The sequence below is a fragment of the Pelmatolapia mariae genome, linkage group LG9 (assembly GCF_036321145.2).
Source record: "Pelmatolapia mariae isolate MD_Pm_ZW linkage group LG9, Pm_UMD_F_2, whole genome shotgun sequence".
NCBI classification, from domain to species: domain Eukaryota; kingdom Metazoa; phylum Chordata; class Actinopteri; order Cichliformes; family Cichlidae; genus Pelmatolapia; species Pelmatolapia mariae.
In genome coordinates this window covers 38,139,382-38,154,881 of record NC_086235.1, presented here as the reverse complement: position 1 = coordinate 38,154,881, position 15,500 = coordinate 38,139,382, and the positions used below count along the sequence as shown (strand labels likewise).

Sequence of the window (15,500 nt, the reverse complement as noted above, 5' to 3'; positions counted from 1 at the left end):
CTGCTAAGGAACCTGCTCTGCTGTAAGCTCATGGTGCTATGCAAATGACCAAGAGCAGAGTTAGCATTACAATCGAACTGTATTTGCACAGTAGTTATTAGGACCACATTAAACTCCCTATGAAAGTAAACAGGCCCACATTTAACTATCATGCAGTCTAAGTCCCAGGAGTAGTAGTTTGTTGTAGTCACTGAGTTAGTACACCAGTTTTTATTGCCAGACGCACAGACAGCCCCGCCTACTCTCACCAGAGTCACTAGTTTTGTCATGACATTATACTGTGTAGCCTTCTAACCTATTTGCAGAGGTAGAGTAACGCTTAATAAAAACCAGTCATTTTACCATTTGCCAGAATAGAAGACTAGAGCCAAGTCTCTGTACTGAGGATACAGGTGTTCCTGACAATGTTACACATGCTGCCCGTAGTCTCAGATCATCCACTGAAGGGATGAGGCGTTGGTGAGAAAAGTAGTTTTGATACAGGCCACAGTTCTACTGTTACTGGCTGTTTTGTTGGTGTTATACCAAGCTATGCACTGCATGGCCACATGTGTTGTTTATATGATCAAATTTATATTTATCATCAATGTCAGTTTTTGCCACAAACAGGAAAATGTTGGGTATAGGGTGTGATGGAGGTAGATGATATGTTGTGATAAAGAAAACATTGTGGTCATTTTATCAATTCAATTCAATTTATTTTATTTATATAGCGCCAAATCACAACAAAAGTCGCCTCAAGGTGCTTCATAGGTACAGAGAAAAACCCAACAATCATATGACCCCCTGTGAGCAAGCACTTTGGTGACTGTGGGAAGGAAAAACTCCCTTTTAACAGGAAGAAACCTCCGGCAGAACCAGGCTCGGGGAGCCATCTGCTGTGATTGGTTGGGGTGAGAGAAGGAAAACAGGATAAAGACATGCTGTGGAAGAGAGACAGAGGTTAATAACAGATATGATTCAATGCAGAGAGGTCTATTAACACATAGTGAGTGAGAAGGTGACTGGAAAGGAAAAACTCAATGCATCATGGGAATCCCCGGCAGCCTACGTCTATTGCAGCATAACTAAGGGAGGATTCAGGGTCACCTGGTCCAGCCCTAACTATATGCTTTAGCAAAAAGGAAAGTTTGAAGCCTAATCTTGAAAGTAGAGATAGTGTCTGTCTCCTGAATCCAAACTGGAAGCTGGTTCCACAGAAGAGGGGCCTGAAAACTGAAGGCTCTGCCTCCCATTCTACTTTTAAATACAACAAGTAAGCCTGCAGAGCGAGAGCGAAGTGCTCTAATAGGGTGATATGGTACTACAAGGTCATTAAGATAAGATGGGGCCTGATTATTTAAGACCTTGTATGTGAGGAGCAGGATTTTGAATTCTGGATTTAACAGGAAGCCAATGAAGGGAAGCCAATACAGGAGAAATCTGCTCTCTCTTTCTAGTCCCTGTCAGGACTCTTGCTGCAGCATTTTGGATTAACTGAAGGCTTTTCAGGGAGTTTTTAGGACATCCTGATAATAAAGAATTACAGTAGTCCAGCCTGGAAGTAATAAATGCATGAACTAGTTTTTCAGCGTCAATCTGAGACAGGATATTTCTAAGATTTTCAGGGCCGAGTACAATAACCTCAGTTTTATTTGAATTAAGAAGCAGAAAGTTAGCGGCCATCCAGGTCTTTATGTCTTTAAGACATTCCTGCAGTTTAACTCATTGGAGTGTGTTACCTGGCTTCATGGACAGATAGAGCTGCCTGTCATCAGCATAGCAGTGTAAATGTATGCTATGTCTTCTAATGATGCTGCCTAAGGGAAGCATGTATAATGTAAACAGAATTGGTCCTAACACTGAACCCTGTGGAACTCCATAATTAACCTCAGTGTGTGAAGAGGACTCTCCATTTACATGCACAAATTGGAGTCTATTAGATAGATATGATACAAACCACTGCAGTGCAGTACCTGTAATACCTACAGCGTGCTCTAATCGCTCTAATAGGATATTATGATCAACAGTATCGAACGCTGCACTGAGGTCTAGCAGGACAAGCACAGAGATGAGTCCACTGTCAGAGGCCATAAGAAGATCATTTGTAACCTTCACTAAAGCTGTTTCTGTGCTGTGATGAGCTCTGAAACCTGACTGAAACTCTTCAAATAAGCCATTCCTCTGCAGATGATCTGTTAGCTGTTTGACAACTACTCTTTCAAGGATGTTTGATATGAAAGGAAGGTTGGAGATTGGCCTATAATTAGCTAAGACTGCTGGGTCTAGAGATGCTTTTTAAGTAAAGGTTTAACTACAGCCAGCTTGAAGGCCTGTGGTACATAGCTGATTATTAGAGATAGGTTGATCATATTTAAGATTGAAGCATTAATAAATGGCAGGACTTCTTTGAGCAGTTTTGTAGGAATGGGGTCTAAAAGACACGTTGATGGTTTGGAGGAAGAAATTATTGAAGTTAACTCAGAAAGATCGATTGGAGAAAAAGAGTCTAACTTAACATCGATGGTACTGAAAGTAGCTGTAGGTAATATTACATCTATGGGATGATTATTGGTAATTTTTTCTCTAATGATAAAAATTTTATTTGTGAAGAAGTTCATGAAGTCATTACTAGTTAACGTTAAAGGGATGGTTGGCTCAACAGAGCTCTGACTTTTTGTCAGCCTGGCTACAGTGCTGAAGAGAAACCTGGGGTTGTTCTTATTTTCTTCAATCAGTGACGAATAGTAAGATGTTCTGGCTTTGCGGAGGGCTTACTTATAAAGCAGCAAACTATTTCTCCAGGCTAAATGATGATCCTCTAAATTTGTGACACGCCATTTCCTCTCCAGCTTACGAGTTATCTGCTTTAGGCTACGTGTTTGAGAATTATACCACGGAGTCAGGTACTTCTGATTTCAGGCCTTAGTTTTCACTGGAGCTACAGTATCCAGAGTCGTACGTAGTGAGGAGGTAAAATTATTAACAAGATGATCGACCTCTGTTGGAGTAGCGTTCAGATAGCTGCCCTGCTCTATGTTGGTACAGGGCATTGAAGATGATAACAGTGGGTGGATTATATTCTTAAACTTAGTTACAGCACTTTCAGAAAGACATCTACTTTGATAAAGTCTACTCTCCACTGCTGTGTAATCAATCATTGTAAATGTAAATGTTATCAGGAAATGATCAGACAGCAGAGGGTTTTCAGGAAACACTGTTAAATGTTCAGTTTCTATGCCATATGTTAAAACAAGATCTAGAGTGTGATTAAAGTGGTGGGTGGATTCTTTTACATTTTGAGAGAAGCCAATTGAGTCTAATAACAGATTAAATGCCATGTTGAGGCTGTCATTTTTAGCATCTACATGAATGTTAAAATCACCCACAATAATTATTTTATCTGAGCTGAGCACTAAATCAGATAAAAAGTCTGAGAAATCAGAGAGAAACTCTGTGTAAGGCCCAGGTGGACGATAGATGATAACAAGTAAGACTGGTTTCTGAGTTTTACAGCTGGGGTGGACGAGGCTAAGCATCAGGCTTTCAAATGAATTAAAAGTCTGTCTTGGTCTTTGGTTGATTAATAGGCTGGTGTGAAAAATTGCTGCCACACCGCCCCCTCGGCCTGTGCTTCGAGGTTTCTGGTAGTTAGAATGACTCGGGGGTGTTGATTCATTTAAACTAACATAATCATCCTGCTGCAACCAGGTTTCTGTAAGGCAGAGTAAATCGATTTGTTGATCAATTATTAAGTCATGTACTAACAGAGGCTTGGAGGAGAGAGACCTAATATTTAATAAACCACATTTCACTGTTTTACTCTTTGGTTCAGATGTGGATACTGTATTGTTCTTTCTTTGTGATTTCTGAGCCAGCACCAGTTTCAGATCTAATGTTTGCAGTTATTTTAGGTTTGAGATTTTGTAACAGTAATGATGGATTATTTTCTACTTCCCTTAAAAGGCTGTCATGCCTCCCTATGGCCTCATTTCAGGCAGTAAGGCCACAGAGAGGGCTGACTGTCTTGTACAGCTACAATGTAGGTCACATGATTATTGAAAGTAGCTGAGGGGGATGTCGTTACAAACTTGCATATTTCCATGCACAGATGTGGAGGTTACCGAGGACACCAAAGCCTGTAATGTCCACTAGTGTCTGGACAATTAATCAGTGAATTGCTTATTACATTATTATTACAGTATTACATAGCTTAATTATTTATTATTGCAACTGTAATTATCTGTAAATATCAGCATCATGACTATTTAACAGGTTAAAAACATATACTTAGAAACTATTTCAACAACCATCAAGCTAACCATCAGCTAAAACAGCAAACAATGAAAGAGAAGGTAAACAGATTCTGCAAAAAGATGTAAAAACGAGACGGAGCCCCGTTCACTCGACGGCACGCACATGGACATGCTGTCGGGCGCTGAAAGCAGTCATCTCACAGATTCTGTCACAAATATATGGCACTTTGTTCCAAACAATTCAAGTGATTAATAAGGTCAGTAAACACTGTTGTAGGAGAGAACCACGAAACCTTGGCACTGTGCATAACATTACTGGTGATCCTCGCCATGTATGAGTTCCAAATGAATTACCAATCAAAGTGATATCAAAGTGATCCCTGCTTACTCAAGAAGTCTGCTGCTTAGCATATCATTTTTTATACTCTGGTTCAAAAGTTTTGCATTGTGAAAGAGACACTTCAAATGCAACAACGGGTGAGCCGATGTGTCCTGCCAGTAAGAGTCCAACCTGCAGCATTTAGTTAGTTACATAGTTATGACAGGTAGGTGAGAACAAACAGTCAATAGTGTTCAACCTGGTCTTAATGAGCGACTATACAAACAGACACGTTTTATATATTTTCTTTATTGTTTCTTGTTATTGTTCAGTCAAAGCATCACCATCATCATCATCATCATCATATGACCCCTCATTGTGAATGTAGGGAATAAACCACGCAGGAACCATCTGAACTCTGACAAACAATAAATAAAAAAAACCCTCTAATAACAAAAAAAAAACCACTTTAATAACACAATTTGTTAAATATGTTGCATGTGTTAACAGTAGTTTTACTACAGTTTACTTGTATTTTAACACATGTAAACTGTATTCTAGGAATCATTGACAGAAAGCTGTAATAAAAATAATCATCTTTGTGTTTTCCCAAACTTTAGCTTTTCTCATTTTCGTGCTTGTTGTTCAGCTGCCATACTTGCATAGTGTCACCTCTTAACCATGTAAAATAACACACAAGCAGAGTATGTTACTAAAACTGGTGTTAAGACATTGCAAACTTTATGACAGCATAATTTCTAACAGAGTGTAAGTTGAGAATATGCAGAAGTCATTTCTACTTCATGGAATAATCTGACAAGCCAGAACATGTCTGTTTGATTAGAACAGTTTCTCTGACTGAGTGGCCCCAAATAAACCAAAGAGCCGCGTTCATGAAAACTCTGAAATCCAAACATCAGTCTTTTTTTTATCCTGGTGTAACTCTGAGAGCATGTGATGGTTTCAACAGAAGCAACAAAAACTAACAACCAAATAGGAAAACCTTAAACTTATGGAATTCAACCCTGTACCAAAATTCCAAGGACAACACCCCAACTCCCACAAAACTCAGCCCACACAGCTGATAAGTTACACACCCATGCACATCCATCAAGTTAACGCTGCTCTAATACACTTTAAATATATCGTAGATTGTTGGATTGAATGATGAACTGTTGACTGGAAATAGTTTTGGTGCAGGGTGCAGTGTGAAATGTCTGAAAGGTCAAACTGAAAGTTTTATGATTTATTTTACATTTTCAAAACATAACTTTTAGTTTTTATATTTCAATGGATGATGAGGTTTGGAACAAAAGAAATGAACGTGTTTATAGTGGAAACTAGATAAAAAAGGAGGGGGGACTCTGTTAGCTAACAGTCAGCTGGCTGACCTCTGGCTGACCTCTGGCTGACCTCTGGTTGAAGGCAGTGATTTTGAGTTGCCGTATCTGTACATACACTTTTCTGTATATACCCATTTATTGCAGACAAGCCATCTGTTCCTCATTTCGATCTATATTTGGGGTAGAGTAATCTGTCTTTTTATTATTTAGTGAAAGTAACTGAAATGTTATTTATAGAGCACCTCTCAATAAATATTACAAACTTTATAAAAAGCAAACTGCTTAAACATAATGCAAGTTTTTAGCTTTTACCGCTGAGTCCACAGTTGTTAAGCTGTGTGGGAGAGAGCGATGGTATCCACAGCAACAATGAGCTCATTAAGTAGCAAATCACAAATAAATCAATATTACAATAATATTACCACTATACATTTTTAATGCATAGTGGTAATATGACATTGCTCGACTTTGTGTGTTGAAATGCTGGGAGCTGGAAGCACAGTTTGGATCCAAACAGTTTAAAGTGTAAGAAAGTCTTGATGCTATAGCAGTTTTAAAATGGTGGTAAAGTGGGTGAGGAGGGAACAATGGGGTAGGTCAGGGGTCAGTGTTGGGACTAACGTGTTATTAAGTAACGTGTTGCAGTAACTACGTTATTATTGTGGTAACGAGCACGGTAACTAGTTATTATGCCAAAATCAGGAACACGCTAATCGTTACTGGGATTTAGATAGGGTCGTTATTCGTTACTTCGTGTGGTGGCATTGCGGAGCTTCCACAGATTCAGTAACATTAGCAAGTGGTGGAGGCCAGCAGGTGGATGAGGGAAAGAGGAGGCAGGAGGAGGAGAGAGCCGAGGCGGCCGCCGAGTGTCAGGTGAACTGAACTTCAGGTAAGAAGTTATGACCTGCAGTCTATCTGGGTCAGATATAAACCAAGTTTAGGTGGAGTTTATTTTCATTGTGCTGACTTTTTACAGTCAGTTACAATAACTCGTACTGCGTGCTAGCTAGCATGACAGAGTTTATATACAGCTGGGTGGGTGCTATGATGTTACTGATGTTGAACTTTATTTTATTCATGAGGTTAATTATTAGAGTTGCCAACCGTCCTGTAAAAAACGGAATCGTCTCGTATTCAGAGAAAATATTACGCGTTTTGTATTGAGGTGAAAGGGAACACAGTTTGTCCCGGACTTCAGCTACAATGAGAAAGACACAAAGCTGGAGTTATTCTGTCTTTACGCTGCAGCTGCCTCTTCTTCTCTTATTCTCCCCCCCCCCTCCCTCTCCTGTTTCTACTTCAATCATGAAACTGATCAATGATCAGCTGATCATCTCTCTCTTGTTTGTTTATCGCCCACTTTGCGCCAGAAAGAGGAAACCAGCGGATGTCGTGCTAAACAACAGCAGCACGTTTAAGCTTGATCAGCTGTTGTTAGAATTTATTTAATATTAATTTCTAGTATCAGCTGATGTTTGCTGGAGCCACAGCTGTAAAGCTGCTGGTCATGATGTCGGTTTGGATATGTGGTGAGAGGGAAACATGCAGATGAAACCAGGAGATGTCCTTACTGAATCATCAGAGCTGAACAGGTGATGGAGAAACAGGTTTACCTTTTAGGTGACATGATTGAGTTGAAGTTATGAACTGTTTCTGAGAGACAAATAACACCAGGATCCTTTTTTATGTAGCTAACAGCTGGTAACTGTGCAGGGCGGGTCTAGCAAAGTTTTGCCAGGGGGACAGGTAGGGCATTAACAGGGAAAGGGGGGGACAAAGAAATACTTTTCTTTCTTAAGCTCATTTAAAATGTCTCACTTTTATTAAATAATTATCTGAATCTTACAACAAACGATTGATAGATTGATACATATATACCATCAGAACAGTGTACATCACTGTAACAACAGCGTTTGTTTTCATTCAAAGGCTTTATGGTTTTTCCTATAATGGCGGCCGGTCTCTAGTCAAAACGCCCGGGCCGATTTTTTGTCCCAGTCCAGCCCTGTGTGCAGCTCATCTGCAGTCTGCTGTTACCGGAAGGCAGAATTTCCGAGTTCTGAGTACAATCAAAGCACCACGACTGCAGTTTTTGTGTTGGATGTAAAAAGCACACATGACGCTGTGACGTAGGCTAGAATCATGGCGGCGGTCAACGACAGTCCAGGCGTGGGATTTCTCTCGTGGAAATATGCACATTATTTTTTCCTTTCTATTGGTAGGTGGCACAGTGCACTTGTGGCAAGTAAGCAAGCTAGAAGACTGGCAATCTTGCTGGGTATCCAGTTACGGAAGCAACACATTAACAAGAGAATTCTGAGTAAAACCAAAGTTACTTTCCCTAGTAACTAGTTACTTTGAAAGCAATGAGTAACTTGAAGTAACTGAGTTACTTTTGATAGAAGTAACTAGTAATGTAACTAAGTTACTAATTTAAAGTAACTTACCCAACACTGGTCAGGGGTCAGTGCACAGGTAGGTGACAAAGGTCTAGTGAGTAGTCTCCTAAGAATGTTGTAAAAACCAGCGGCAACTGGAAAGGCTCCAGTACAAGTAGCAGATCACTGAGACATGCACACCCCGAGCTAAAAGGTTTATTTACAGAGGAAAGAAATGAAACAATACTGGGTCAGGAAAGCCAGCTGACTCAAGCATCTATGGAGAGAAAAAGGTGACTGTCACATGTTTAAGGTATGGGAAGGTGGTGGCTGAGCCAGCGCAGACCAGCAGGGGGGCTAGATCCAGCTAAGACTGGTTTAGGTGGTGAGATGACGAGGCACATTGGTGAAGAAGATGGTGGTCTGGACTGAGGACCACCTGAAGAGCCGGTCGGTGAGCTGAAACAGACAAGATGACCTCCAATGAACACTTTTACTACTAAATAGTATAGATAGTAAGAGAGATAGTTTCAATCCAGGTAAAGTCTGCTGAAGTGAAAGAAGTACTCTATGGTCTCTTTCTTCTTCTCATTCAATGATAATCTTTGGGGTTAAGAGGTGATCAGATTAACAGGTGGTTTTCTGTCACGACAATCATTTCCTTGGAATCTTTAAATCAATGACTATAAAATATTTAATGGCCATAATGAAAATAAAATAGGAATTCCCAAAATACGGCCACACTATTTTTGGTACAGCAGTTCGGTACTCTACCTTTTTATATGCATCACTATAAGGCTAGCTAGTCACGCTAGCTCAGCTAAACTCACCAAGAAACAGTTCCAGCAGTTATTCCTGACATACACATTCCCAAATCTCCTCTCTCTCTATATATATTATATATATATAGAGAGAGAGCTGGGCGATAAAACGATAACGATATGTATTGCGAAATAACTTTTTCTCAATAGAAAAATTAAACTATTGCGATAGACCTCATCTCTCTCTTGCTCTTAAAAAAAAGAAAAGAAGAACAGCCAATCCAAATTAAGTAGCGCAGAGCCGAACCAATCACAGCCGCAGCGTCACGTCACGTGACTTGTTACGTACAGCACAAGTGCCAAGCCGCACATTATTATTAGTAGTAGTAGTAGTATTTCGTAGTGATGTGTCAGTCGCGAACGAAATGGCTCTTAGAGCCGGATCTTTGACGTGAACGACGCGAGCCGTGGGGTTTTCTTCTTTCTTTCTCTCACCCTCTCTCTCTCTCGCACTTTATTTCCGCTTCACTCCGCACACGAGCCTTGCGCTTTGCGCTGGGAAGAGGGGGGAGGGGCGGTAGTTAGTAGCACAGGAACAGAGCGGGAGGGAGAGAGAGAGAGAAAGAGAGCCAGGGACAACAACGTCACATTAGAAAGGTATAGTAATCATCCACAACTATTTTCAGTTGCGGATGATAAAGGATTCAGAAAGTTCAGAAAGCTGTACAACAAGGAGAGATTGAAAATTTCCTTTTAGTTCTCAGTTTATTTGATATTGACAAAAGTTAGTCAATTTTGTCTGTTCTTCTGTAAAACAAACTAAGATTTATTTTTAGAATTAATATTTTGTTTCTAAGTGGAATTGACAATTTAGTCTGTTTTGTTTGTTCTATTTTGAAACTTAAACGCTTTAGCGGCTGCCTTTTGTGTAGTTTGCAATATTTGCCTTTATTTATCTGAAAAAGTCTCATGTTCCTTAAGTACATCTACCCTGTTGAACTTATTATGGGAAATAAATAGTAAAATCAAGACAAGCTGCTGATTATTTCACATTTTACTTGTGAGCAACGGCACATTTGAATCTTACAAATATAGTTATTTGGCTTATATCGTGATATATATCGTTATCGCCTGAAATGAAAAAAACATATCGTGATATGAAAAAATCTTATATCGCCCAGCTCTATATATATATAAAGGTACATGAAAATGCTTTCTTAATCACTTATTTACACTTTATAAATGATCCGTTTTATATATGATCTGCTTTTTAATCCAGAATAAACAATTATTTTTCCAGATTTTCACTACGGCCGTCTTCCTCTCCTTGTCCACCACTACTATGTCTGGTTGGTTAGCCATCACCATTTGTAAGTCCCACAGGATCTTAGCTTGGTCATTCATACCCCAGGACGTATCTGAGCTTATGACTTCCAGGCCATGCTCTGCACAAATGTTCCTGTATATTATGCCAGCAACCTGGTTATAGCATTCTATGCACTGCCTGCTAGCATCTTGCATCTACTGTTATGTACAGTAGAGGCATCAGAGGTATCCTTATATGGATAAGTGGCAGAGAATGGATGGATGGTGAGTGTATTACTTTAAAAAAGCCCTTCCCTTCCAGTTTACTTAGCATTGCAAATGAATATTTTATCCCTCCTTTCTCTCCCTCCATGCTTCTGTTACTCCGACTGCAGGAGCTCTGTGCACGTAAACAAAGGCCAGCTAATACCTGGAGCTCTCTTATCTCTACTGCATCACCAGTCAGGGTGTCCTACACTGCCCCCATCAGAGCAACACCTGCAACGTCTCTTCTTGATGCTGGCAGTGATAGTGGTGTTGCATTATGTAGCGTTACATAATGTGTATGATGCTGCTGTAATCCTAATAGAGAAGTAGCTTGGTGTGCTTTGCCTTGTACCATAGATAAGTGTGTGTCACTGTCAGTAAGGAACAAAGGTACCAAAGAATTCATTTCAATAACTAAATTCTGTAATGACTTTTTCCCCACTTTGAATGAGGAGTGTGTGTGTGTGCGTGTGTTTGTGTGTGTGTGCGTGTGTGTGTGTGTGCGTGTGTGTGTGTGTGCGTGTGTTTGTGTGTGTGTGCATGTGTGTGTGTGTGTGTGTGTGTTTGGACGGGTGGGGGGTGGGGTAGAGGAGGGGAGAGGATCTTTCTTTATGGCCATCTCTCTCTGTCTCCACAGTGACTTGTCACCAAGGAGACAGAGCTGTTGGCAAGGCAACCAAGGGTGACGCCTATGATGAGGTGTGACAGCATAAGTATTTTTAGCCCGTCAGCTAGGTGTTCACAAATGTGAGTTCAGACACTTCAAAGGATGGATGGGAGGTAGGATGATGAGAAAGAAAGACAACAGCTGGTTTAAATAAGAGCTAAATGCTGTGTGTGTCATGGTCAGTGGATTGGTTCTCATGTAGTGCTGATGTCACAGACCAGAATGACCACCAATAGTCATAGCAGGCCGTGGTTAAACATGACTAACTGGACCGACTGAAGTATTATACTTACAGCACAGTAGTGAGGCCACAGTGCGTGAGTATCAGCAGGTATATATTCACTCGTTTCATTTCACTTTCTTTAATAATACTTTGAAGATTTAGATGAACAAAATGCAGTTTAAAAAAGTCACGTGATGTTAACACTTGATATTTATTTAAACCCCAGGTATAAATAAGAAATCAGGAAGGGGGCTAAATACCTTCCCGCAGCACTGCAGATATAGATCAGACGTGTTTTGATTTTATTTTTAAAGCTGATGTGGTACTTTATTTAGTTTATTTAGTTTATCTAGTTTAACCCTTTTTCAATTATTCAAAATATCGCAAAAAATTACAAAAGCAATCAAATCTGTGCATGAATGTTTAAAATCCCAAATTCTTTAGTTTCCAGTGATAGAGAATGAAAAAGAGACTTTTGCTGTTCTTGAAGTGGACATGAAACACTTTACAGGCTTATGCACATCACGGAGTCCTGCTCTCAAAAACCTGACACGGATGTAACTCTGTGTGTGGATTTAAGAAATCAAGTTTTTAGAACATTTTAGTGCCATCCTGTGCCAGTGCAGAACATTCAGTCAGCGGGTTGGTTGGGAGCAGTAAGTAGATTTACATTAGTTTAACATTAGTTTAACAGAAGCAGTAACTCAGTGGAACATAAGGACAGTAAAATGAAAAATCGGTTTAAGGGGATCATGTTTGCTGCCCCAGGATGCAACAGTGATGTTTTATGTTAAGGAATCACGTTTTTAAAAAAGGGACTCTGAGAAAGAGGCGGCAGACTTTCTGGAGACCTAAATTTGACTGACTGGTTTTCTTCATATTAGAAGTGAGGAATAAAGGTGAAGCCCAAATGTAAGTGAAGAAGAGTGTGAGGTTGTCAGGGTTTCCGACTGCATTTCAGTAAGTAATGCAGGTATGTTTGTGTTGTAATGTAGTAACCTGCTACGTTGTGAACTGTTTGGGAAAAGAGATGATTAGCGGATGAAATATCCCTGATTGCATCTTGTGAACAACTACTTGCCAGCTGATTGTGCAGCCGGCAGCCGACGTGTGTTGGACTTACTGAGTATTCTGTCTCGTGCGTGCGTGGCTCTACACAAATTGACAGACAGCTAAACATATGCAGTAGGCAATGAAAGCGTTGAATGATGACTCAGACATGGAAGTAAAGTAAAGGATTGTTTACTTTTTTGTCTTCGCTGGTGGACATTCTTCCAGTGCTTTTCCAGAATCTGTGAAAGGACACAGCTTGTCCTTCTCACAGGTGGATGTTGAAGGATTAAACAGAGAGGCTAATGGTACACCTCATTGTGCAATTCCCAATACTAAAATGGCTTCCTGTATTACCCTGCTCATGTGACCCTAAACATCCAACAGGAAGGAATGCGAGTAAAGCCACAGCACATTCACCTGACCGCAGTTTCCATGCTAACCACTAGGAGGTGCTAAAATACTTAACTCTCACATAACATTACACTGGGCTGCTTAACCTATGAAATGTCTGCCTGTCATCTGTGCATTATTTTAATCTCAGGCATCTGTACAGTATTTTATATTTTAGTGTTTAGAAAACTGGCATAAAAATACAACGATATACTTGATTATAAATCTAATGTAATCAAATTACAAACACATGTGAAGATATCTGTTTCTTTTTCTTTCTTTTCCTGATTCAGCTGCAGTCGCTCCTGATGGCACATTTGAAAAGTCAGCGTTTGGGGATGACCTGAGCAGTGAAGAGGACCTCCTCTATGATGAATTTCGAGGATCTGGACATCGTTATGGACACCCAGGAGGAGGCGGAGGAGAGCAACTTGCCATCAATGAGGTAAGCAACATGGAACTGTAATCTCTAGCACCATCTTGTGACCACCAAGGTCTGAAGAATTATATATGTACTCTCAATTGATCCGTGTGAAAGATAGATGTCCTTGACCAAATGTAGGGTGGGGTTGATACCAAACTAAAAACAAAAAGAGTTCATCCTCCGCAGAGGACTACAGTTTGACATAAACCTGACCCTGGAGTAGTAAGAGTCATGTCAGCAGGGGGATCGCCTGCCAAGTCAGAGAGTGTTAGGAAAAAGAAAACACTTAAGTTTCTTTTCATTTGTTGAATGTTAGAGTCCATAAAAGTTATGAACTCGACCAACTTGGAGGGAAAACAGATGTAAAAAGATATTTGACATAAAAGCTTACATGAGTCCTGATTTTGAGTTGTGCATACACATCCACAAATAAAGGTTTTCAGGTCACTGTTTCACTCCAGAAATTCTACATGTGGCTGTGAGTGATTGCTTTGACAACTGTGATACAAAACCAGGGTGTAAGTGAACCGGGATGCTATATTTATCTAATCTGTTATCTGTTATATTTATCTTATCGCCTCTGTCAGTGTGCCCCAGTGCAGCTGTGGCTACAATGTAGCTTGCCATCACCAGTGTGTGAATGTGTGGATGACTGAATGTAGTGTAAAGCACTTTGGGGTCTATAGGGACTAAGTAAAGCGTTATACAAATACAGGCAATTTAATACAGCATTTCACTCAGTCAACCAAGCAAAAACCCAAAATCTACTAATTGATGAAAAATCCACACACACATCTTCATATAATTTGATTCATGTGTGCAGCACAAAAAAGCAAAATAATAAAGAGAAACCCCCCCAAAAGGCAAACCCCTATGTGCAAGCACTTGGTGACATTGGGAAGGAAAAACTCCCTTTCAACAGGAAGAAGTCTCTGGCAGATTCAGACTCAGGGAGGGGCGGCCATCTGCTGCAACTAGCTATTGATAAGGGGAGGGCAGGAAGTGAGGAGGGCAGGAAGAGAGCCAGAGATTAAAAAAAAAAAACCTTGAAAAATGCGATTTCGTGTGTGATGACAGAGTGAAGGTGTGTAAAGAAGAAACACTGACGCCCCCAGCAGCCTTGGCCTGTTGTAGCCTAACTAAGCTCTCTAAACTCTGTAAGCTGTTTCTTCCTGGTTATAGGTTTAATCCCATACATTATACGAGGTCCTTTTGTTGTATATCACAGTTCCCTGACTGTTTCAGTTGATTGTTTATTAAACCCTTTTGTGTTCCCATTCTATTCCATGTTTATTTTTCATATTCTGTCTCTCCATCAAGTACACATGTGATCAGTTTGTCATTTTGTTACTTCCTGTTTTATTTTGGTGGTCTTTAGTCTGAGTGTGTATACATCATCTCAATCTTCTCTTGCTCTTTGTTGCATTCTTCCTTCTAGCTGTGTCCCTCTTAGTCATTTTGGGTGTGCTCCTAACTGCTATATTTGTCCTCCTAAACCTGCACTTTGGGTCCAGTTTTTGCCCACCACACAGTAAGCCGTCACAGGCTCTGCCTCCCATTCATGTATACAATCAATATGTGAACTTGTTTTTGATTATTACTCTGAGACAGGATATTTCTAATTTTAAGATGTTGCACAGCAGTCCTACTTATTTGTTTGATATGTGCATTCAAGGACATGTCCTGATCCAAGGTTCCTCACAGTGTTACTGGAGGCCAAGGTAATGCCATCCAGAGTAAGAATCTGGTTAGATACCATATTTCTAAGATTTTCAGGGCCGAGTACAATAACCTCAGTTTGATCTGAATTAAGAAGCAGAAAGTTAGCGGCCATCCAGGTCTTTATGTCTTTAAGACATTCCTGCAGTTTAACTAATTGGTGTGTGTTACCTGGCTTCATGGACAGATAGAGCTGGGTGTCATCTGCATAGCAGTGTAAATGTATGCTATGTCTTCTAATGATACTGCCTAAGGGAAGCATGTAGAATGTAAACAGAATTGGTTGTTGAACAGAACCCAGTGGAACCATTTACATGAACACGAGTTCTTCTTTGCCAGCATTGTTTGGTTGGGAACGAGTTGCTGCCCAAAGTGGAGGAGTTGAAGTATTGTAGCTTCTTGTTCATAATTGA

At 40.2% G+C, this 15,500-nt stretch overlaps 1 protein-coding gene across 2 annotated transcripts in view; it reads left to right on the top strand.

Annotated features, from left to right (window-relative positions):
* The window catches only part of arhgef4 (Rho guanine nucleotide exchange factor (GEF) 4), a 91,354-nt gene that overhangs the window by 37,751 nt on the left and 38,103 nt on the right, over window positions 1-15,500 (top strand). For both annotated transcript variants that reach the window (XM_063484519.1, XM_063484520.1), the window contains one exon: window positions 13,238-13,389. In XM_063484519.1, the coding sequence (XP_063340589.1) occupies window positions 13,238-13,389 (152 nt within the window). The remainder of the gene's footprint in view (window positions 1-13,237; window positions 13,390-15,500) is intronic.